Below are 25,391 nucleotides of genomic sequence, written 5' to 3'. Positions count from 1 at the left end.
CTAAACCGACCCGGACCAAAATAACCAAACCGAATTGACCTATATATCGCCTGCCACCAAATATTAGATTGTTTACTACATCAAGACCTAATCTAACCTTCCGAAACAACTCGATCTGAAGTGAACTGATCCCATGTGACACGAATCGAAATTGACCAGAACCAAACCCGATCCGACCATGCATAAAACTTATTGTACCTGATACTCGAATGGACCCGACTCAAACCCGTACCAGACCCGAAGTAGGAGCGACTCAAAATGATCCAAACCGTATTTATCCAATCCCAAACCGATCCAAATGACCTGTTTGTCACGTCTACTTCCAAGTCTCAAATGGTGTGTTCTCTTAACCTAAAAAAAAAAACAAATTTCAAATACAATAAATCCATATTTTATCTAGTGAAGAGAACGAACCCGTGTAAAATAAAATTTGATTCATTTTCGTTCTCCTCTATTTATTTTGTTGATCTTCATATTTTGCAGAACTTTTACTTACTTGATTGAAATAAATTTATTTTTGCAGAATATAAACTATTTAAAAAAAAACGTGTTTAAATGAGTTATGGAGAGGTTATATACCCTAAACTAGAATGTAGATTTAGTTTTATTATGGTTTCAAATCATTGCAAATGCAAAGTATGAGTGATGTAATGAGAAGTTACAATTTTATTACTACGGAGTATAAAGTATGTGTACATTTATAATACAGCAAGTAAATATTTCCCTTGTGGCTCGTTAACAAAAAAAAAAAAAAGACAAAAAGAGTACGTGTACATAAATTTGAAATGCCCATTAGTTAAGTGAAAGGTTGCCTCACTTCATGTAACAAGGGTGCAAGCAGACTATTGGAGTCCTGATATAAAGGGGGAAGTTCCCATTACGCAGCAACTGTTCTGCTAGCAAACTATGGGCTCTAGAAGTTTCCAGCTACACAAGCTTTAGTTTCTGGGCAAGCATCCATCATTTTGTTTGGAATTTTGGATGCCCGAGCAGTGTACAAAAAAAAGTCAAGTTTTGTGGCATAAACCAACTTCAGATAAGACTTCTTCAGCTCACTCGGGATCACGAAGCAACTCTCAGTAGTCAGTACAATTTAGCAGTTGCATGCCTGTATCACAGGTGCCCTGTCTGATAAGGAGCAACTTTACAATTTAGCAGAGCTCATTAGATGGATTCTTCCTGCAAAAACTCCTTAAATAGCTAGCTGTAATGTATGTTCTGTAATCTGATCTGAAACCCTTGGATTAGAGATTATACAAGAATTTCTACAGTTTTTAAGTAGTGCAGACTAGCAGAAACAAACATAGGCCGGGAAGCTAGAGACCCGATATGTCTAAAACATCACTCGATCTGTAAGTCATTCCAGACCTTAATTAGCAGCCTTCCCATAAAACAAAAAATCCAATGGTAGAAAGATTGTTACCAACTTACCATTACCTGAAATACATGCATTTCTTAATAGCATTCAGCATAGTCTCCAAAATCTATGTATGGTTGAAAGATCATAGAAAGATTGTTACCAACTTACCATACCTGAAGCACATTTCGTTATCAGGATTCAGTATAGTCCACAAAGAGCACAGTTCAACTGATGCACTTACCTACTCCTCACTAAAAGCTAAACCTATTGAACATCACATATGCAAAACACATATGCAGCAACATTAAGTATTCGGTTTGATTCCTAGTCATGGAAAAGGACTGCTTTAATGATATGGGGATCTTGATGGCCATTGGATCCATCCCCAAACAGAATAAGACATGGACAAAAGTTTTTTTCAAACAATAATATATCATGCCAATCATGGCATATCTTCTGCAATAAGCTAACATTTAGACTGAAGTAATCTCTTCCCTTCTCTGATAAAATTTCCGGCATAATATTGCAGTTAAAGAGAAGAATCATGCAAAAAAAGTAACAGATCAGTGGTCATAGCTGATATTTTCCATTATTTACAAAAGGGAGGAGCAAATTGAACAGATTGATATAGAAATGCATCAGAATTCAGAACAGAATGACTGATACTATCTAATTAATTACTTAATTTGTAATATCAACCAGTTCAACCCCTTGAGGCTAGAATATTAGTCTATTGCCACAGTTATGATTCTCGGTTGCACCAGCTCATATTCTGTTACACAGGTTGAACCAAGCAACAAACAGAGATGCCTACTTTTCATAGAGTAAACGTCTGAAACAAACACAGACAAGTAAGTTTATGGTGCTTATCCCAGTTACACAAACTCGGCCTTGCATCTATCCTTGTACCAATTCAGCAGATAATCAAGAAAGATATGTGCAACACGAAAAAACCACTCTATTATACTCCATACCTGTTATGGAGTACAAGTTTGTCATCACAAATTGAAAATCAACAAACTAATAGTGTAACAACATATAACAAGAGCATTAAACTTTACGGAAGGACATGAAGATAAATAAGATACCTTAAAAAGAATGGTTGACTATATATCCAAGTTCCGAAATATCCAATCTGTACAAACGTATTCAATAGCTAAACTTACGAAGCATGTCCTTTGACAAGTCCTTTAAGTGACCACTGGACAAGCGGGCCAAAATAAAATATCATCACTCACAAGTCACAATCAATCTCTAAGAAAAGTGGATAAGAAGATGAAATTCTGAATTATCGCCCCATGATTCGCAATCATGTTATGCTCAGCTTTGAGTTATTTAAGGAACTTCTGTAACTGGCTCTTGGACGAGTCAGTTAAGTTATCAGAAGACAAGAGATCAACAAACAATGAGAAAGTGTCTGCATCAGCTTCATATCCTTTGCTAACCATACAATCACAATAGTAAAATGCTTTCGTTAAGTCATTGTTGAGAATAAATCCTCTGATGATCATATTATAGGTCAAATCATCAGGGGAACAACCATCTTCCTCCATTTTCCTCAATACTACATCAGCTTCATCCATTAATCCTTTCTTGCAGAAGCCTTTAATCATAATATTGTATGTTTTAATATCAGGCTGCAAGTCCTTCAATACAAGATCAAAGAATATGTGATGATATTTGCTGCATCTTTAATCTTCCCAGCCTCACACAAGCTATCCATTAGGATATTGTAGGTGACGGTATTAGGTTTAATGCCCTTATCTTCCATATCTTCGAGTATTGCAACTGCCTCATCAAGCCGTGCACTTATGCATAGGCCATCAACCAGCGAACTATACGTGACAACATTTGGAGCAACCCCGTGAGCTCGCATTTCTGTAAACATCTGGCGTGCACGTGTAAATCTACTGCATTTACACAAGCCATCAGTAAGAGTGTTATAGGTTACAACATTGGGTGCTATCCCTTTCTGACACAGTTCTTGGAAAATGTTAAGGGCCTTGTCTATGTTCTTAGCCTTGCAATATCCATTAATCATAGTACTGAAACTCACAAGATCAGGCTCACAACCATTTTGGGCCATGACATCAATTAGCTTTTCTGCATCTTCCATCTGGCCACGCAAACAATAACCATCGAGTAAAGCACTGTAAGTAACGATGTTGGGAGTTACACCTCTTTCAACCATAAGCCGTAGAATTGCTTGTGCTTCATCAACACTCCCGTCTTTACAGAACATGTCAACCAACATGCTGTAAGTATTAACATTTGGTGTTATGTTACTCTCTAACATCTCAGCTAGTACAACCTTAGCCTCTTCCCGAGAGCCTGAATTGTAGAGGCCTTGAACCAAAGAGGTATAAGTGATCACATCAGGTTGAATGCCCTGAGTTTTCATAGCAGTGAACAACTGCAAGCCCTCTTTTAAAAGTCTGTCCTTACAAAGACTATCAATAATTGTGCTGCATATGACAAGGTTAGCGGCATTATCACCAATCTTACAAAGGCCTTTGACCATAGCACCAAAGGTAACAATAGTAGGTTGGAAACCAAGCTTGACAATTTTGTCTAATAATTGAGCAGCTTGAGGTAAGCATATCACGGTGGATATAGCCATTCATTAAGGTGTTAAAGATAATCGTTGGAAATCCTAGTGAGAATACAAAAGAAAATGAGTGGAAAGTGGGAAAATGTGGGAATATGAAAAGTCCCACATGGGAAAAACACAAACCATATTCAATGTTTATATTTGGGGGTTTGAGGGAAACATTTGTTTAAGAGTGCTTGAGAGTGGCATGGGTGGTCACAACACACGCGCGCCGGGCTCGGGCGAGGGCCGTATCCCCACTAAGCTTAAGTCGTTTGCCGAGAAGGGAGAAGCCGAAATCGAATACCAATTCTACAATTTGAGTAAAAATGGCGGAAATGATAAAGGAAGAAAGACGAAAAAGAAGAATTACCAGAATGAAACAAGGCTTGAGGATGAGGAGTGATGTTCTTCATTTTTCTCCGCTTTTGAAAAATATCTCACTTCTTCGAGTGAAAGGGTTGAGGATGAGGAATTGAGGCGTAATTGTTCTTCATTTCTCTCACGAATTAAATCATGGTGGGCCGTAGGAGTAGGAACTCTAAGTCTCGTATGGTTTAGCGGTATAAGTCCGTATCATTATATGGACACAAGTAGACTCGTATTGGTATTCATTTATTTAATACTGAGACTAATTTGATATTGGTATACCAATACTCCGTATATTGCTAAGAAGTACTAACACAGATCATTTGCGTTTTTGATACTGACATATTATGTGTTCGTATTAAAAGTCTAAAAATAGTTGTATCTGAGTCACTTGCCACATGATGTATAGCATTGCTCGTAATGTTATCGACAAAAAAAAGGAAGGTAATAGGTAGTTTTCAGCATAAACTACATAAAAGGTGTTCCACTTTAGTTGTTTTCAAAACTTCCTCCGTTCGTTTTTAATTGACACATTTATTTATCACGTTTGTCAATGAATTATTTCAACATCAAATATCTTTAATTGATAATGGATAATGTTTGGAAAGTGTTTTCCTTGAGTTGTATTACTGTGTGGGGATGTTTATATACAACCTAAATACATATTAGGCCTAGACCGAGCTAAATACAATGAGGCCCATCTAATTACAATGTACGGCTTAACACACCCCCCCCCCCCAGTTGGAGCATGCAAATTACAAATGCCCAACTTGTCTAGTAAATACAAAAATTGTCGCTTCCCCAAGACTTTGGTGAATATGTCCGCAAGTTGCTCGTCTGTCGTCACATGGCTAGTGTGAATAATCCCTTCATGAATGGCGTCACGTACATAATGACAATCGATCTCGATATGCTTTGTACGTTCATGAAACACCGGATTTTGAGCAATATGTAGGGCAGACTTACTGTCGCAAAACAATGTCATGGCGCGAGGGTGTGCAACCCCCAAACCGTCAAGTAAGGCCTTTAGCCACTTCAACTCAGACGTAATCGCGGCCATTGAACGGTACTCGGCCTCGGCCGACGAGCGAGAAACAGTTTGCTGCTTCTTAGTTTTCCAAGAGATCGGGGAAGAACCAAGAAATACTAACCAACCTGAAATCGAACGTCTCGTCAAAGGGCAACTAGCCCAATCCGAGTCACACCAACCCGTTAAATGTAAGTCGCAATCGGCACGCAGTAAGATGCCTTGTCCCGGACATCCTTTCAAGTAGCGGACCGTACGGAGAGCGGCATCCAAATGCTCCCGACGAGGTTCTTGCATAAATTGTGCCAGAATATGAACGGTATAAGCCAAATCCGGGCGAGTGAATGAGAGATAGATCAGACGACCAACAAGGCGTCGATACATTTCTGGATCCTCAAGGGGCGCACCATCCGCTAAAGCCAAAGTGTGATTTTTCTTAATTGGGAACCCAGCCGGACGGGCTCCAAGCATGCCTGCCTCAGCAATAATATCAAGAGTATACTTTCGTTGACACAAGAAAATGCCCTCGGAACTCCTAGCAACCTCAATACCAAGAAAGTATTTCAACACTCCTAAGTCTTTCATGTGAAAACAATCCCCCAGATACTTCTTAAAAGCAACAATAGCACCCGAATCATTCCCGGAAATAATCAAATCATCCACATAAACCAAAACACTCAAATGGACAGTGCCGTGAGACAGAGTGAAGAGGGAGTAATCAGAGTATGATTGAGAGAATCCATACCGTTTAAGGGAACCCGCAAGCTTAGCAAACCAACACCGAGGCGCTTGTCGCAGCCCATATAAAGATTTCTTCAAACGACATACCAAACCAGTTTTATTACCGTGAAAGCCAGGGGGAAGTTTCATATAAACTTCCTCATCAAAATCGCCGTGTAAGAACGCATTATGGACATCCATCTGATGTAGTTCCCAGTTTTTAGCAGCAGCTACGGCCAAGAAAGCACGAACCGTTACCATTTTTGCTACGGGAGCAAACGTCTCATTATAGTCGATCCCCTCGATTTGATGGTTTCCAAAAATAACTAGCCGTGCTTTGAGGCGTTCAATCTTGCCATCTGCATGAAATTTGATTTTATAGACCCAACGGCACCCAAGAGCTTTCTTACCCGGGGGTAAGGGTTCCGTCACCCATGGTTCATTATCCTCCAAAGCATCGATTTCCTTTTGCATTGCTTCCCTCTAGCCGGGATGTTTCATGGCTTCATTAAATGTACGTGGCTCTAGGCCTGCCATTACTGCAGCAAGGAATGTACAGTGTGGTATTGAAAAATTATTACAATTCACAAAATGTGCTATAGGATAGGGATTACCTGAGGAGCTAGGAGGAGTCGATGAGCTGCTAGATGGACTCGTGTGTACAGTATGTGCGACATAATCGTGATGCCAACCTGGAGGACGACGAACCCGTAGTCCACGCCCCAAATCAGACGGGGGCACCTCGGAACTGCTGGCAGCTTGTTGCGTGGGCAAGGAAGGAGCCAAGACAGGAGGGGGCCCATCGCTAGGAGCATTGACGCGGGTGATCGTATCAACGCTACTGCTGTTGGGCTCCGTAGCAATGGGAATGTGTTCAGTAGCAGCATTATGAGGCTCTATAGCGGGACTAGGCAGCACGTCAATGCAAGGGGAAGTAGTTGGTGTGGTAGGAGGGGTCGCTGCAGGAGACGGCACACCAGGCACGCTAGCATCAGCCTGCAAAGTGACGTGCTCGTGGGCAGTGTGCGCTAGCTCATGCTCGTGGGCAGTGTGCTCCTCCTCAAGTATAAAGTCTGTATCAATGCCCACAAGAGTATCATGAGTAATTGCTGCATTCGTAGCCAACGTGTCATTGTTGAAAGGAAATTCATTTTCATGAAACACTACGTCCCGAGACACAAAGATTTCACCTGTTTCAAGATCGTACATTTTCCACCCCTTTTTACCATGTGAATACCCCATGAAGACACATTTCCGACCACGAGGTGCAAACTTATCGCCTTTAGTTCTTTGATTATGAGCAAAGCCAAGGCACCCAAACACTTTTAAATCGTCAAAGTTGGGTTCTTTGCCAAACAACATCTCGTACGGAGTCTTGTTTTGCAACAATCGAGATGGAGTACGATTAATCAAATACACCGCCCCGAGAACACACTCACCCCAAAAATGAATGGGGAGGTTACCTTGGAACATCAAAGCACGAGCAACATTTAGGATATGTTGGTGTTTCCGCTCCACACGACCATTTTGTTGTGGAGTGCCAACACAAGAGGTTTCAAAAAGGATGCCATTTGCATCAAAGTACGGAAGCATGCACTTAAACTCAGTACCATTATCACTCCGTACAACTTTTACAGTCGTTTCAAATTGTCGTTCAATCATGGAGAAAAATGAACAAAATGCGGAATAAACCTCAGTTTTAGAACTCAACAAATAAACCCAAACGCCTCTTGAATAATCATCAACCAATGTTAAAAAATATTGTGCACCACAAGTAGAGGGGGTGCGATACGACCCCCATAAATCACAATGAATCATTTCAAAAGTACGGCTAGCTCTACTATCACTATTCGGAAAAGAAAGACGAGATTGTTTTGCTTGAGGACAAATATCACAAGCTTTATTCAAAGTTTTACGATCATCACTAGTACTAACTGCCGGTACTAACTTGACGACTCTATCCGACGGATGTCCCATTCTCCTATGCCATAGCTCAAAATTAGAAATTCCCGGTACCTTCACCGCACATACTGTAGGAATCTTCCGGAAGTAGTAGAGTCCATCCAGACGTTCACCGGCTCCAATCAGGCTCCCCGAGCGTTGGTCCTGTATAGCACATAAAGAGTTAGTGAATTGTACAGTACAATGTGAGTCATCAATCATTTGGGACACTTAAATCAAATTGCAATGTAACGTAGGGACAAATAAGACATGCTGGAGAACTAAGCCGTCTGTCAAAACAATACGGCCCTCCTTGGTGGCGAAAGCCTGTGCCCCGTTAGGAAGACCGACAGGGTGTGGTGAGATGGAGGTAGCATCAAGGAGACAAGAATCGTCGCCAGTGACATGGTTTGAGGCACCAGTGTCAAGAATCCAAGACGAACTAAAGTACTCACCAATCATCTTGTCCGGTTGAGGTTTGTTTACCAAATTGAGAAGCATCTGAATCTGGTCGGGCTTAAGATCAGCGAGCGTAGCAGGCGCCATGCTACTGCCTGCTCCGTGGCTGCCATCCATACTCACCGTGCCAGCCCCAATACCTGCCCCCACTCCCGTGCCGACTGCATTGGCACGAACAGGAACTCGACCACGGTCAGACACCGTCACGCTCCCCTTCAAGCCAGGCCCCTTGCCAACACGACCCTTGTCCGGCCACCACTCGGGATACCCATGAAAGGTGAAGCATGAAGCATTGTCATGACCCGTTTTTTGACAATGAGAACACTGCAATTTAGACTTGTCACGACGCTCCGAGCTTCCTTTCCAACGATCGGTGTGTACAGCAAATACATGAGACCCTTCATGAGTAGGCAAGACTGTACCACGGGAGTCTTCCTCTTGGAGAAGCGTTTCATACGCATGTTCAAGGTCAGCAGGAGGTTGTTGTGACAATAAGTTGGACCGCACCGCCGCATACAACCCGTCATCCACCCCAATCAGAAACTGGTGTAAACGTTCCTCCTCCTTATCAGCAGCATATTTTTCGGCAAGGCCACAAGTACAATTACCACACTCACAGCCATGTAGTGGTTTGAGTTGGTTAAGATCATCAAACAGCCCCATTAATGTCGCATAGTAGTCCTCAAGAGACATACCTTTCGTCTGTTTACAGGCAGTTATGGCGGCACGCAATTGCTGAAGTCGTGGCCCATTAGCTTTGCGGTACCTCTTCGTCAAATACTCCCATAGTTTCCGGGCTTCATCAAAGTACGGAATCGTGGAAGCAACCTTCTCATCTACGGTCTTTAAAATCCAAGAAACAAGCATGGAATTCACAGTCACCCAATCAAGCAACTTTGTTTTGTCCGTGGGTTTGTTGATTGTTCCATCTACAAACCCGAGTTTCCGACGCGAGGCTAGGGACTGAGTGATCTCCCTTGACCAGGCTAGATAATTTTTGTCACCCTTCAAGACTACGTGAGTAATCAGGTTTCCTGGTTGATCTCCGGCGCCCAGATAAAACGGAGATGACGGCTCGAGTTTACCGTCCTCCATTAGAGCAGTGACGTGAGAAAAGAAAGGAGAAAAAAATTTGTTTAGAGTTTAGGGTTAGGGTTTAATTGCTCTGATACCGTGTTAGGAAAGTGTTTTCCTTGAGTTGTATTACTGTGTGGGGATGTTTATATACAACCTAAATACATATTAGGCCTAGACCAAGCTAAATACAATGAGCCCCATCTAATTACAATGTACGGCTTAACAGATAAAAATATAAAAAGTTGATATTATAAATCTATAAAAATAGTAATAAATCAATCCATTGTTAATTTTAATTTTAATAAGAATAATATCTATAACTTATATTTTAATAATAATTGTCTATAAGTATAATTTAAATATGCAAATTTGATAATATTTGTATTATAACTGGTTAGAATATAGGAAAAATTACTTTTAAAAATTCAACCTTTAAGCGATTTTCCAATATTAATCCAACCTTTTGATTATTATCTATTAATCCAACCTTTATACCCCTTTAACCTTTATTGCTCCTTACAGGTTACCAAGCAGGTTAACCCGGTCATAACCGATGACGTGGTAGGTAACACTTACAATTTTGCGCGTGGGCTCATTTTTCAAGTGATTCCTTAAAAATTCCTCCCTTGTTCCTATTTTTTTCTTTCTCTGCACTTTTCTGATTCTTTGTTCTTTCACCCCTCATCCCCCTTCATCATCTTCCTTCACCTCCATTAAAGACTTAGCTTCATTCTCCAAGAAAATGGGTTGTTGATTTAATTTGTTTGGTTCAGATGAGTTTCAGGAGGGGAATATTTGAACATTTGATAAAAAAAAAATTGGAAATGTTTTGGAAAATTTGATAAAAAGTATTTCATCAATACCGTTTCTCTTTTAAGAATTTCAAGTTCTTCATATAAATGGGTTGCTGGGAGTATTTGAAGATATTGAAGTGCCAACAAATCTGGGTTCCTTCGTCATAGGCTCAATTCCATTTGAAGTTCTATGAATTATTTGAAGTACATGCACCAAGATCTGTACTCTGAAAACAACCTCTACCCAGCGAAAACCACCACCCCACTCTCTCTCCTAACCCCTTCCGCCTGGCCAGAACCACCCCAAACCAGCCCAATGCGAAAGGATAATTTTTTATCGTTTTTGATGGGAGGTTGATGAGGTTGAAATTTGTAAATAGGGTGTGAATGGGGCGAGGGTGTTGATGGTGGTTGGATATAAAAATGAAGATGCAGGAGAGAAAATGGGTAATGGTGTTATCTTGTTGATGGTGGTTGACCGTTGAAGATGATGTGAATGATTGAATAAAAATTAAAAGAATAATTAAAAAAGTAATCTTGATTAAGATGGGTGGAGGAGTAATGAAAAAAACGTAATGAAAAACCGGTTTAGCCGGTTGCAAGTTTTTTTGAGCAATAAAAGTTAAAGGGGTATAAAGGTTAGATTAATAGATAATAATCAAAAGGTTGGATTAATTTTGGAAAATCGCTTAAAGGTTGGGGTATTAAAAGTAATCTATACATAGTCTATAAAAAGGATAACCATTGATTATTATATGATAAGTGTCACCTCCATGTTATTGATTATTATATGACAAGTGTCACCTTCATCTTTCATCCATAATTTTTTTTTTCCCCCAATTTTTCCTTTGATGGTTTGTTATACGAAGTACTTATTTTACAGCTTCAACACCTCTTTCACTATATGTTGCTCATTCAACATCAATCACCATTTAAATTATACATTCAATCATTCAACCTCTTCCACTCCATTTTCCGCTTTAACAATCATAATTCACCATCTAATTTATACGGAGTACATTTTTTCAACTTTCAAATTTCACCTCTATATAAATTATATATTCCCACTAAAATCGCAAACCCTCAATAAAATTAACACTTTAAAAGATGGCTAAATAACCACTATATAAGTGTCCGTTCATTGAACGAGCTCAAAAGCTAGTTATTCCTAGAATATATGTTGTACAACTTTCCTAATTATACAACTTTCCTAATTAAGTTGTTACAAGTTTCCTTTTTACGGGAAAAACTCATACATAAATATAGAGGAACATCTTTTTCTCCCCCTCAAAAAAGTAACATCTCCTTGTCTAAACTAGGGGTGTTAATGAGCCGAGCCGAGACCGAGCTTAGGCAAGCTCGGCTCGAGCTCGAAACCTGTGAGCTGCGTCTCGGCTCGAGCTCGAAGCTCGACGAGCCTGTAACATTGGGCTCGAGCTCGAGCTCGAAATTTTTTAATCGAGCTCGAGCTCGGCTCGAAGCTCGAAGCTCGGCTCGAAGTACCTGTTATCCAGCAGCCTTAACACAAGTACACAACAACGATATGTAATTTAACAATCTGTTTTCAACCTGTTTTCCAGTCTTTATATAGCCTAAAACAAAAAATGTCTTACACAAAATAACTAAAAAAAAAATTTAACGTTCAAACAATAAAATTTGGTCTCAAATTCAAATGTAAAATTAATAAAATTATACATGATTCATCAATACAACATCAAAGGTTCCATAAAATTAAAACAAACGCCTTCTTGCTCCTATTTTCATGTTTTTTTCCGAAAAACCTACACAAAAAAGTCAACATATAGTCATTATAAAAACTAAGTAATATAAAGATTAACGAAAAGGAGTGAGGGAAAAGTAACCTAAGGAATAGGAAGAATGATTTCCTTTGGTTCATCCTCTTCAATACTCTGTACATATTATAAAATTAATTAGTTAAGTACATATAAAACAGAAAAGACATAAAAAAAACATTTTCCATCTTACTTTGTTCTTTCTTTGCACTCCATAACGGGACCTACACCAATCTCCTGTGCAAATCAACATTTGCACGGTCTCGGGAAGTAATGATGCTCGATAAGAATCAATAACACGACTTCCAGCACTAAAAGTAGCCTCGGAAGCAACAGTTGTAATAGGAACAGCTAAGATATCGGCAGCCAATTTAGACAAAATGCGATATTTTGAAGACCTTTCCTTCCACCATTGTAAAACATCAAACTTATTTGGGCTATTTCCTTCAACAACAAAGGTTTCTTCCTCAAAATACAACTCCACTTCTGATTTCTTAGGTTGAGATGTTTCCCCAATTCTCACAACTTGTATAATTCTAGACATCGCATAAAGGTCATCTTCTTCAACATTTGACGTTCCATTTCCACATTCACCAAATTCCTCCACTAAAGGAGGATACATATTGAGATACTCATCATACAATTCAATCAGAGTATCTTTAACTTTATTTATATTCTCCCTAACTTTATCTGAAGCAAACATGGTAGGAAAAGTAATTTCAACAACCTTCATCTTAACACGAGGATCTAACAACCCACCTAAAGCCATGATCAAATTACATTCACCCCAATACTTATCAAACCTTTCTTTCATGTTTTTAACCATATCTTTAACAAAAACATCAGGGGAATCAGCATTACTATCCAACATTTTCTTAATGTAGTAGACCTCCGAGAGAAACAAATTAGAAGTTGGATATTCAGAGCCTGAGATAATGTTGGTAGTACAATAAAAAACCTTTAAGATCTTTATCAATTTCTCAATTTTAATCCAATCATCAGCACTAGGACAATAAACATAATCGTTATCCTCTAAAGCAAGTCTAGAAAATACCTCCTTGAACTTGATTGCACAAGCTAACATATCATAAGTTGAATTCCATCGAGTCTTGCACTCAAGAACTAATCTCCTTTCCTTGAGATTGAATTGTTGGACAAGCTCAGTGAACTTTTTCAATCTTGCCTCACTCCCATTGAGGTATTCCACAGAATCATGGACATTCTTAATGATGGTTTTGACTTGCTTTAGACCATGCTGGACCATAATATTAAGAATATGCGCACAACACCGAACATGGAACAATTTTCCACCACATACTAACCTCTTAGTTAGTGAGAACGTATCCTTCATAATTTGTATGCATGAATCATTTGCACTGGCATTATCAACTGATACCGTGAAGACCTAAAAGAGAGAAAGAAACAAAAAAAAAACAAAAGTTATCAATCTAATCAGTAGCTATGTTTTCAAATATAAAATTAGTAAAACATATATTTGTAAATGGATAAATAAACACTTACTTTGTTTTCAATTTTCCACTCCTTTAAACACCTAAATATGCAATTTGCTATGTCTTTTCCTTTTCTAGGAGGAGGTATGTGTACAAAACTCAAGACTCGCTTTTGTAGTTTCCAATCCCGATCAACAAAATGACCAGTAAGAACCATGTACTCAATCTTTTGTGGTCTTGCACGCCATAGATCAGTGGTTAAAGAGATCCTATCAACCTTCTTCAAAGTGTCTTTCAACTTCTTTTTTTCAACCTCATATACTTTAAATGCATCAGTTTTTATAGTTTGACGTGAAACACTAGTCCACTGTGGTATTCCCCTCTTTAACATCATATTAAACCCTACTTCTTCCACAACAGAAAAGGGTTTCTCATGCATGACAATCCAATTTGCAACCCCTTCTCTCATGATAAGCATATCAAGCTTACCATTATGTATAGCACTAACAAACCCAGAGTCAAGTGGACCCGCACTTTTATTAGATGGCAAAAAATTCAGTAAAGTTTGTTGCTTCAATAATTTTTGTGGACAAGTTTTCAGAAGACGGTTTAAATGACTGGTGCAACCAGATTTTGGAAGGCTAAGAATTTTTTTACAATACTTACATCGAGTTTTTATTAACCCTCTTAAGACAAATGGATCCTCCAAATCCTTCCACACCTCAGACCTCCTTGCTCTCTTTGTACCTTGGGTTAGATTTTCGTCTACTGTGTCTGTAGGGGTGGTATCTGGTGCTTCTTCTTCAGCATTGTCCTCCAATTCATCATCGTCTGGCATATCTTCATCAAGAGGTTCAAAAAATGCTTCTACCGTAGGTGTAGAAGAACAAGGTGTTGATAATGGTGCTGCACAACTAGAGTCATCGGTAGAAAACATTTATTAGAATGTATTACATACACTGAGTCGCTGACTATGTCATTAACTCATTATATCAAAGAAACTAAGTCATTCTAGCAGTAGCCAATTCAAAATAACAGATTCGTTTTTAATTAGCAGAACAGATTCAATAACACAATTTCGACAACCAAAATAACTTCTAACCACACTACCAAATTCAAGAAACAAACAATAATAACAAATCAACTAAAAACACCTTAAAATTGACCACAATCCACAATAATCGACTATTTAGCACCTAAAAATGGACCATAAATCCAGACTAAACGGTTATTTCTCCAAAAAAAACAGTCACAAAACATTACATAAATACCAAATGATTAAGATTTGCAGATACTACTATACTAGTACAAAACATATTATAAATTAAAACTTCCTAAGAAAAACTTAAGAGAGGGAATAACTTACCAGCCATGGATAGAGGGGGCCGGGTCGACGGTCGACGGATCTCGTAAAGTCGTCAGCCGTCGATCGTCGGAGGTGGAAACGTGAAATAGCTAGACAAGAAATTGGGTATTTGGGTGTGTCGTCGCGGGCCTCGCGGCTAGGGTTCTTGCGTGACTGTGTGAGTGCGAAAATGTGAGGTTGAGATTTGAGGAGTATAGTGAATTAGTGATTAGTGAAAGTGACGTTAAGTTACTTTGTTTAAATGATTTTTTTTTAAATTTTTTTTTGGTCCCAAATCCCAATTCCCAAAAGCCCATATATTTGTACTTTATAGTTTTATAAGATGTATCTAGAAATCTAGACATTTAGTAGCTTTGTAAATAATAATTATTTTGGTTAAATTATTTTATATTAAATTATTTTACAAATATTAATATTAAAAAAAAACTCGAGCTTGCTCACGAGCTTTCGAGCCGAGCCAAGGGTAGCTCGGGCTTGGCTCGTTAAGATCTCGAGCCGAACCCGAGCTCGAGTCGAGCCCGCTCGAGTCGAGCTTTGACCGAACTTTGACGAGTCGAGCATCGAATAGTTCGCGAGCAGGCTCGGCTCATTTACACCCCTAGGGGTGTTAATGAGCCGAGCCGAGACCGAGCTTAGGCAAGCTCGGCTCGAGCTCGAAACCTGTGAGCTGCGTCTCGGCTCGAGCTCGAAGCTCGACGAGCCTGTAACATTGGGCTCGAGCTCGAGCTCGAAATTTTTTAATCGAGCTCGAGCTCGGCTCGAAGCTCGAAGCTCGGCTCGAAGTACCTGTTATCCAGCAGCCTTAACACAAGTACACAACAACGATATGTAATTTAACAATCTGTTTTCAACCTGTTTTCCAGTCTTTATATAGCCTAAAACAAAAAATGTCTTACACAAAATAACTAAAAAAAAATTTAACGTTCAAACAATAAAATTTGGTCTCAAATTCAAATGTAAAATTAATAAAATTATACATGATTCATCAATACAACATCAAAGGTTCCATAAAATTAAAACAAACGCCTTCTTGCTCCTATTTTCATGTTTTTTTCCGAAAAACCTACACAAAAAAGTCAACATATAGTCATTATAAAAACTAAGTAATATAAAGATTAACGAAAAGGAGTGAGGGAAAAGTAACCTAAGGAATAGGAAGAATGATTTCCTTTGGTTCATCCTCTTCAATACTCTGTACATATTATAAAATTAATTAGTTAAGTACATATAAAACAGAAAAGACATAAAAAAAAACATTTTCCATCTTACTTTGTTCTTTCTTTGCACTCCATAACGGGACCTACACCAATCTCCTGTGCAAATCAACATTTGCACGGTCTCGGGAAGTAATGATGCTCGATAAGAATCAATAACACGACTTCCAGCACTAAAAGTAGCCTCGGAAGCAACAGTTGTAATAGGAACAGCTAAGATATCGGCAGCCAATTTAGACAAAATGCGATATTTTGAAGACCTTTCCTTCCACCATTGTAAAACATCAAACTTATTTGGGCTATTTCCTTCAACAACAAAGGTTTCTTCCTCAAAATACAACTCCACTTCTGATTTCTTAGGTTGAGATGTTTCCCCAATTCTCACAACTTGTATAATTCTAGACATCGCATAAAGGTCATCTTCTTCAACATTTGACGTTCCATTTCCACATTCACCAAATTCCTCCACTAAAGGAGGATACATATTGAGATACTCATCATACAATTCAATCAGAGTATCTTTAACTTTATTTATATTCTCCCTAACTTTATCTGAAGCAAACATGGTAGGAAAAGTAATTTCAACAACCTTCATCTTAACACGAGGATCTAACAACCCACCTAAAGCCATGATCAAATTACATTCACCCCAATACTTATCAAACCTTTCTTTCATGTTTTTAACCATATCTTTAACAAAAACATCAGGGGAATTAGCATTACTATCCAACATTTTCTTAATGTAGTAGACCTCCGAGAGAAACAAATTAGAAGTTGGATATTCAGAGCCTGAGATAATGTTGGTAGTACAATAAAAAACCTTTAAGATCTTTATCAATTTCTCAATTTTAATCCAATCATCAGCACTAGGACAATAAACATAATCGTTATCCTCTAAAGCAAGTCTAGAAAATACCTCCTTGAACTTGATTGCACAAGCTAACATATCATAAGTTGAATTCCATCGAGTCTTGCACTCAAGAACTAATCTCCTTTCCTTGAGATTGAATTGTTGGACAAGCTCAGTGAACTTTTTCAATCTTGCCTCACTCCCATTGAGGTATTCCACAGAATCATGGACATTCTTAATGATGGTTTTGACTTGCTTTAGACCATGCTGGACCATAATATTAAGAATATGCGCACAACACCGAACATGGAACAATTTTCCACCACATACTAACCTCTTAGTTAGTGAGAACGTATCCTTCATAATTTGTATGCATGAATCATTTGCACTGGCATTATCAACTGATACCGTGAAGACCTAAAAGAGAGAAAGAAACAAAAAAAAAAAGTTATCAATCTAATCAGTAGCTATGTTTTCAAATATAAAATTAGTAAAACATATATTTGTAAATGGATAAATAAACACTTACTTTGTTTTCAATTTCCCACTCCTTTAAGCACCTAAATATGCAATTTGCTATGTCTTTTCCTTTTCTAGGAGGAGGTACGTGTACAAAACTCAAGACTCGCTTTTGTAGTTTCCAATCCCGATCAACAAAATGACCAGTAAGAACCATGTACTCAATCTTTTGTGGTCTTGAACGCCATAGATCAGTGGTTAAAGAGATCCTATCAACCTTCTTCAAAGTGTCTTTCAACTTCTTTTTTTCAACCTCATATACTTTAAATGCATCAGTTTTTATAGTTTGACGTGAAACACTAGTCCACTGTGGTATTCCCCTCTTTAACATCATATTAAACCCTACTTCTTCCACAACAGAAAAGGGTTTCTCATGCATGACAATCCAATTTGCAACCCCTTCTCTCATGATAAGCATATCAAGCTTACCATTATGTATAGCACTAACAAACCCAGAGTCAAGTGGACCCGCACTTTTATTAGATGGCAAAAAATTCAGTAAAGTTTGTTGCTTCAATAATTTTTGTGGACAAGTTTTCAGATGACGGTTTAAATGACTGGTGCAACCAGATTTTGGAAGGCTAAGAATTTTTTTACAATACTTACATCGAGTTTTTCTTAACCCTCTTAAGACAAATGGATCCTCCAAATCCTTCCACACCTCAGACCTCCTTGCTCTCTTTGTACCTTGGGTTAGATTTTCGTCTACTGTGTCTGTAGGGGTGGTATCTGGTGCTTCTTCTTCAGCATTGTCCTCCAATTCATCATCGTCTGGCATATCTTCATCAAGAGGTTCAAAAAATGCTTCTACCGTAGGTGTAGAAGAACAAGGTGTTGATAATGGTGCTGCACAACTAGAGTCATCTGTAGAAAACATTTATTAGAATGTATTACATACACTGAGTCGCTGACTATGTCATTAACTCATTATATCAAAGAAACTAAGTCATTCTAGCAGTAGCCAATTCAAAATAACAGATTCGTTTTTAATTAGCAGAACAGATTCAATAACACAATTTCGACAACCAAAATAACTTCTAACCACACTACCAAATTCAAGAAACAAACAATAATAACAAATCAACTAAAAACACCTTAAAATTGACCACAATCCACAATAATCGACTATTTAGCACCTAAAAATTGACCATAAATCCAGACTAAACGGTTATTTCTCCAAAAAAAACAGTCACAGAACATTACATAAATACCAAATGATTAAGATTTGCAGATACTACTATACTAGTACAAAACATATTATAAATTAAAACTTCCTAAGAAAAACTTAAGAGAGGGAATAACTTACCAGCCATGGATAGAGGGGGCCGGGTCGACGGTCGACGGATCTCGTAAAGTCGTCAGCCGTCGATCGTCGGAGGTGGAAACGTGAAATAGCTAGACAAGAAATTGGGTATTTGGGTGTGTCGTCGCGGGCCTCGCGGCTAGGGTTCTTGCGTGACTGTGTGAGTGCGAAAATGTGAGGTTGAGATTTGAGGAGTATAGTGAATTAGTGATTAGTGAAAGTGACGTTAAGTTACTTTGTTTAAATGATTTTTTTTTAAATTTTTTTTTGGTCCCAAATCCCAATTCCCAAAAGCCCATATATTTGTACTTTATAGTTTTATAAGATGTATCTAGAAATCTAGACATTTAGTAGCTTTGTAAATAATAATTATTTTGGTTAAATTATTTTATATTAAATTATTTTACAAATATTAATATTAAAAAAAAACTCGAGCTTGCTCACGAGCTTTCGAGCCGAGCCAAGGGTAGCTCGGGATTGGCTCGTTAAGATCTCGAGCCGAACCCGAGCTCGAGTCGAGCCCGCTCGAGTCGAGCTTTGACCGAAAGCGTTATCGGATTTGAAGCGATGACTTAAGCATAAATACCTCTTTGACGAGTCGAGCATCGAATAGTTCGCGAGCAGGCTCGGCTCATTTACACCCCTAGTAACACCTTTTGACGATTCACATTTTGGAAGTTGAAACGATCCCAATTCCTAGGTGCAAATTGGGGATGCCCTCCGTCTCTTTTTGTTTTTTACGTTTTGAATATTTCACACGTTTTAACGATTAATTAATGTCATTGAGATTCCTCTATTTTTTTTATTTAAACTAGGCAAATTACGTTTATTTATAATATTTTAACTTTTATCAAAATTCTAATATTGGGAAAATAAATAAATTAATTAATGTCTCAATGGAAAAGTGTGAGAGACTAAATAACTCAATGAATTTAATTGGTTAAAATAATAATTGGATACTGATAGTTCAGTAGGAACACTAACAAGAGGGAGGTAAATTGTTTTGAGGAACTTATTACGTTTCTTGCAGAATTTAAACGTTAAAGGAACAACGATCAATAACAAGAAGAATGTGAAAATGAGGAACCTTCTTGACGCTAATCAAGAAGGAAAACCTCAACCTCTTTATATATTGCAATGCCTCGAATACAATACACTCAACAACTCGAGTTCCACTTGAACACGAGTTCCTCACAACAGTCCCCGTTGATTACTGTGTTTGCTCCTTTCACACTCTCTCGCTGACTTGACTCTAAGTCACTTTAAGGATCACTCAACCCTTACACTCAAAACTCAAGGATCACTTGATCCTTAACCCCACAACTCAAGGATCACTCGATCATTAACCCCACAATTACAACTCGAACTATGTAAACTCTAGTATTTAATAAAACTTATGTACACTAAAGGAACTTTAGGAACACGCTCTTTTGCAAATTGACTTTTATAAAAACTCTTAAGTTCTTTAGAAATATTGCACATTGTCAGTTGTGATTTGAGAAATGAAAATTCTTTTCCTTTTATAGAAGAACGTCAGTTTCCCATGTTCCCCTCAACTGCCATTAACAGTTACTGGGAGCAGTAACGTGCACGTTGATTGAGAGAAACAGGGAGACTTTGCAAATCACTTTTAACACGTTCATTTCAGAGAAAATAGTGGGAGTAGTTTTAGGAACAAGTAAAACCTTTTCTTGGAAAACAAGGAATTCTGAATCAGAATCCAATGTTGATTTTATTAAAATCGTTTTATTTATTTTCCAAAGATTTTTCCTTTATAAAACTTTATTTTATTTACATAAACTATTTTCTCAAAACATATTAAAACGTACGTGTTCCTTTTGTTCCATATTATGCATAAACAATATTAAAATGCTTACATAAAATCTAAACATAAACTCATTTGTTGTAGCTTTCATGTTCGCACCTTTTGAAGCTTTGCTCGAACGCTTCATGCATTGTTCCTTCTCCGGAACTTTGATGATCCTCATAATATATGAGGAACACCCTTAATAACTTGTTTAGGATTAACCGTTGAGGATCAGACACTTTGAGGATCAACCACATTGAGGATCAACCACATTGAGGATCAACCAACTTTAGGATCAACCATCTTGAGGATCAACCTTCTTTGAGGATCAACCTTCTTTGAGTATCAACCTATTTGAGGATCAACCTCTTTGAGGATCAACCTCTTGAGGATCAACTTCTTGAGGATCAAATTCCTGAGGATCAAACATTGATAACATTTGCAAACTGATCGATTCTTTAGGAGCTCCTTATATTGCTTGGTGTTTGTTCCACATGCTTAGTTTGTCCAACTCTGGCACTCCCTAACTTAGCATTACAATAACACACTTAAACAATAATTAGGAAGTTTGCGTTGTCATCATCAAAACTCAGAATCAACAATATTCCCCCTTTTTTGTGATGACTACATAAGCAAACTTTTTCCGAAAGAGATCAAACGTATTTGCAATACTAAACAAGCATTCAAGTACAATTAAATTAAATAAATAGTTTAATATAAAATAACAAAAAAATAAAGAAAATACACTTTAAATTTTTTGATTATATACGAAGAAGAAAAACAATTAAAATACGAAGAAGAAAAACAATTCAAAAAAATGAACGTAAAAAAAAACTTACAGTGAGAAGAGAGTTAATGAGATACATGGAAACATGCACTAAGAAAGTTTGCATTCTTTTCCCCCTGTTGGCATTAACAAAAAAAAAATACAAGGCAACAATATAATATTCATAGCGCCCCACGATCAACGTTTGACAAACTAAGTTAGCCTCAAAGTTAAGTTTCAACATGCACAATTAATCGTAAACATAATATATATTTAAATAAAGCAACCAAGTTTAAGAGATGCGTTAGTTAATGTTCCACAGGTTAAAAAATAAAATAGATGTTTCCCAACAGAGGGTTACATACCAAAAAGAAAAAAAAAAAGAAAAAGTTCCAAACAGATAATAAACCAAAGGAACAATCAAAGTAGAGGATCGGGCTTAGGGGGTGAAAGGATCAGTCTCAAGTTTCTGAAAAATAGTAGGGGAACTCGTAGTGACTTGAGTGTTGAATTGATGCAAACCGGATCCCATTTCCTGGATTACTGACACTAAAACGCCGACCTGTGCCTGTAACTGAACAATCCTTGCATTTGTGCCTTCCTGTACATCTAACATCCTATCCATTATTTCCTTAAGCTGACCAACCTGCTCCTTGAGTTCCTCAATCGAGGGATCCTTATGTGATTCCAAGGAACTAGAGGAACTAGCAAAAAAATGAAAGCCACCAAAACCAGTAAAACCAACAGGAACAGTTGTAGGGGAGGAACAGGTACTACTCTAGGATTAGGAACAACATCCTTGGGTTGGGATGCTTGTTCCTTCTCTTTATTTTCAATATTAATGGCCTCCTCTCCTTGTTCCCCCTCTTCATCCTCATCATCACAGGATATATCAACATATGCAGAAGGACTAATAATTTTTGGTCCTTTAGTAGCAATCCACATACTCCTTCTCCCTCCTGTAGGTGATTTAGGAACACCCTTTTTCACCTTTTCCTCTACCCTTTTCACTTTCTTAACTTTTACAGACTCTTCCTCCTTTTCACTTACATCCTCCTCACTACTGACCGATTCGGTCCAAGTCAATCTTATTTATTACAACACCTTCAACCAAATAAACCTTCTTGGACGAGAGGACATTCGCCGCCTCCTTTTCCGACCACCGCCCACTTTCCACTTCCCCCGGTGTTCGACCGACTACTCCTTCCCCTTGCGAAGCGCCACTATTGTTTCCGGTGGGACTCTTCGCCGGTATTGGGTAAAGGGTGATTCCAAACGGTTGGGTTCTTTCAGGGGTTTGGAGTGGTGAGGTTTCCATGGGGATTGATGAGGTAGAGTTTATTTTTCTTTTGTTTGTCAGATTTGTGTTGATACTTGTTCTCACCTTTGTTGGTGAAGGAGTATGGAGTGGTGGGGAATAGATTATGAGAGAGGTACAAGGAGGTGGGGATAAACGTGTATTTGTGGGTGTGGTGTTTGAGTAATTGAGATCCATTGGGATTGTTTTCATTAGTTTCTTAATTGTTGGGAACTAGAAGAATTTGAGGATTAATATGATTAGGAGAGTTTTAGGATTGATGTATATATATGTGGTAAAAGATAAAATTTAAAAGAGGAGGAAAAAAAAAGAATTAAAGTAACGGAACAAAAAAATTTGATTGTCGAGAGGACGAGAAAAGGAAAAAAAATAATAAAATGAAAAAAATAATAAAGGGAGGAAATAAAGATAATGATGATAATAACAGAAAAAAATAAAATATTAAGAGGATCTAGGAATGATATAACAAATAACCTGTTTCTGGAACAATTAAATATTGCATCTCATATTATTTGGTGTTTACGTAATTATATATTATGCACTTTCATTTTGTGGGTTGATCCGTAACGATGGTAAACTTCAGCTATTCTTTCGCACAAAAATGCATATGCGAGGCTTATTACTCATTACTTTATTAGTGTTCATTTATATTTACATTTCATATCATTTCATTTCAGTATTAAGAAGGCATGCATTTAATGTAAATTCATTTCAGTATTTCAATATTTACAAAAATTTGAATATTTATCGAAGTCATGCGTATAATGTTAAAGTAATACCTTGAGATGATTTTCTTGCTTCCTTATATTAGTTTGATCGTTCCGAGTTTCAGTCTCATTTTCTCGTGCTTCTCTCTGCTTGTTTACTTTTTAAGATCCTTGCACATACTTTCATTAGTTGCACCAAATAATATATTATCAGCGTAAATTTGTACAACTAGTGAGTCAGTTCCTTTTGATTTTAAAAATAAGGTTTTTCGTTTAAAATTATTTTTCAGAAGGAATTTAGATAAGATTTCGTACCACGATATAGTAGCTTGCTTTAACCCATAGTGAGCTTTGTCAAGCTTATAAATGTGGTTTGAAAATTCAGGATTTTTAAAATCGGGAGGTTGTTCCACATAGACGTCTTCTTCTAAATATTAATTTAGGGAAGCTTTTTTGACGTCCATTTGGTACAACTTAATTTCCATAAAGGCTGCAAAAACAAATAAGGTTCTTATGGTTTTTAATCTTTCAACAGGAGCAAAAGTTTCTTTGAAATTAGTACCCACCTGTTGATTATGGCATTTAAAACTAACCTTGCTTTGTTCCTGACTATAGTTCCATGTTCATCAACCTTGTTTCTGAGCATCCATTTGAGTCCCATCCCTGTAACACCCCGACTTCTAAACACCATTAATTAGGTTAATTATCTTTAATTAGCAGCGGAAACCCTAATTTAGTCGGAGCGTCACATGCCGTATCTCCCTCGTGGGAAATACAAGGCGACATAACCTTTTTAAATCACTAAATAAACTTTATTAATAAATACTTCTAGCATTGATTAAACATTAATATTAAAATCTAACTCAAATCATGAAATCAAACTTATAATTTAATTAATACATCCCTTTATTACTAATGGCATAGTTATCTTTACTAAACATCGATCGTGAATTTGATGGTTGCATCCTCACTCTAAGGCATCCCATGATCTTCTTCGTACCTAAAACAAAAGCAACATCGTGAGTCGGGGCCCAGTAATATACTACCCTAACAGCGTAAACTCATTTCAATTCATTTTATTTACTTTGCAATCAGGGAGAATAGAATATAGTAAAACACTTTCATAAATGCATTATAATAAAACATCATTTATAACTTGAAACTTTAGTAGTTCCCATTATCTTTCATAAAACCTTCATTTTACTTGGTAACTGACAAGTTAGCCTTGCGGGACGTCTCCCACCTTGCGATAGTCCTCAAGGAGCACTCTCCCTTGTTGGACATACGCCCGTACCTAAATAGTTTCTCTTTTAGCTTGCGGTAACCCTCAAGGAGCACTCTCCCTTGTTGGGTGTCCCGCGGTACGGCGGTACGTGCACGACCTAGAAATAGTAACCCCACTAACTTCCAGAACCTGTTACACTTTTATTTATCATGTTTCGTATCTTATTCATAACTCATAAACATCATTCTTATAAAATCATTCATAAACACATTTAAATGTCATCATTCATAAAGCACACTTTATAAATACATTTCATATCCCACAATCCAATAAAAGCATATCATTATAAACATATTTCATAATCTCATAAAACACATTTCATAAGGGGATTGTGGGTGTTAGCAATAGATGTTACCTCAACCGTAGTTTATATTTCCTGTTTGATGGACCGTTCTTCCTGAGTTCCAAGTCTGATTTCTTTCGGGATATTAAATCATTCAATTAGTTGTTAAACGATTAATATTTTAAAATTAATACTTTATAATAAGTTTATAAATAATTGAATTTACGAATAAAAATTACAATTTCATAGTTTTAACGAAAATATTAATCAAAATTTAATTAAAAACGAAATTCATATTTCATAAATAGATTTTATATGAATATTATTTAAATTTCGTTTTTGCTAAATAAAGCTAGTAATTTATTTTAGTAAAATCAATAATTAAATATATT

General features: G+C 37.4%; 2 protein-coding genes across 2 annotated transcripts; both read right to left on the bottom strand.

Moving 5' to 3' along the window:
* Positions 1 to 12,199: 12,199 nt before the first annotated feature.
* On the bottom strand, positions 12,200 to 14,518 carry LOC130471277 (zinc finger BED domain-containing protein RICESLEEPER 2-like). The gene is made up of 3 exons (XM_056841318.1): positions 13,652 to 14,518; positions 12,324 to 13,535; positions 12,200 to 12,247 (listed from the first exon to the last, which is right to left on the bottom strand). The coding sequence occupies exons 1-3, from the start codon at positions 14,516 to 14,518 to the stop codon at positions 12,200 to 12,202; spliced, it is 2,127 nt and encodes a 708-aa protein (XP_056697296.1).
* A 1,573-nt stretch (positions 14,519 to 16,091) lies between these two features.
* LOC110784898 (zinc finger BED domain-containing protein RICESLEEPER 2-like) lies at positions 16,092 to 21,070 on the bottom strand. Its single transcript, XM_056841317.1, has 4 exons — positions 21,007 to 21,070; positions 17,541 to 18,394; positions 16,217 to 17,428; positions 16,092 to 16,139 (listed from the first exon to the last, which is right to left on the bottom strand). Exons 1-4 carry the CDS (start codon positions 21,068 to 21,070, stop codon positions 16,092 to 16,094), a joined length of 2,178 nt encoding a protein of 725 aa, XP_056697295.1.
* Between the last annotated feature and the right edge of the window lie 4,321 nt (positions 21,071 to 25,391).

The sequence above is a fragment of the Spinacia oleracea genome, chromosome 4 (genome assembly GCF_020520425.1).
Source record: "Spinacia oleracea cultivar Varoflay chromosome 4, BTI_SOV_V1, whole genome shotgun sequence".
NCBI lineage: Eukaryota > Viridiplantae > Streptophyta > Magnoliopsida > Caryophyllales > Amaranthaceae > Spinacia > Spinacia oleracea.
Note: the sequence above shows the minus strand (reverse complement) of the source record. Positions and strands in the feature narration are given on the sequence as shown.

What these genes read in the sequence shown, in the direction of transcription:
- LOC130471277 (XM_056841318.1), bottom strand. Translation starts at nt 14,518, where the DNA reads ATGTTTTCTACCGATGACTCTAGTTGTGCAGCACCATTATCAACACCT. An exon ending in AGTGGAAAATTGAAAACAAA is followed by an intron (nt 13,536 to 13,651) that starts GTAAGTGTTTAT and finishes TCTCTCTTTTAG; the next exon opens with GTCTTCACGGTATCAGTTGA. An exon ending in GAGTGCAAAGAAAGAACAAA is followed by an intron (nt 12,248 to 12,323) that starts GTAAGATGGAAA and finishes TAATATGTACAG; the next exon opens with AGTATTGAAGAGGATGAACC.
- LOC110784898 (XM_056841317.1), bottom strand. Translation starts at nt 21,070, where the DNA reads ATGTTTGATCCTCAGGAATTTGATCCTCAAGAAGTTGATCCTCAAGAG. An exon ending in AGAGGTTGATCCTCAAAGAG is followed by an intron (nt 18,395 to 21,006) that starts GTTGATCCTCAA and finishes TGTTTTCTACAG; the next exon opens with ATGACTCTAGTTGTGCAGCA. An exon ending in AGTGGGAAATTGAAAACAAA is followed by an intron (nt 17,429 to 17,540) that starts GTAAGTGTTTAT and finishes TCTCTCTTTTAG; the next exon opens with GTCTTCACGGTATCAGTTGA.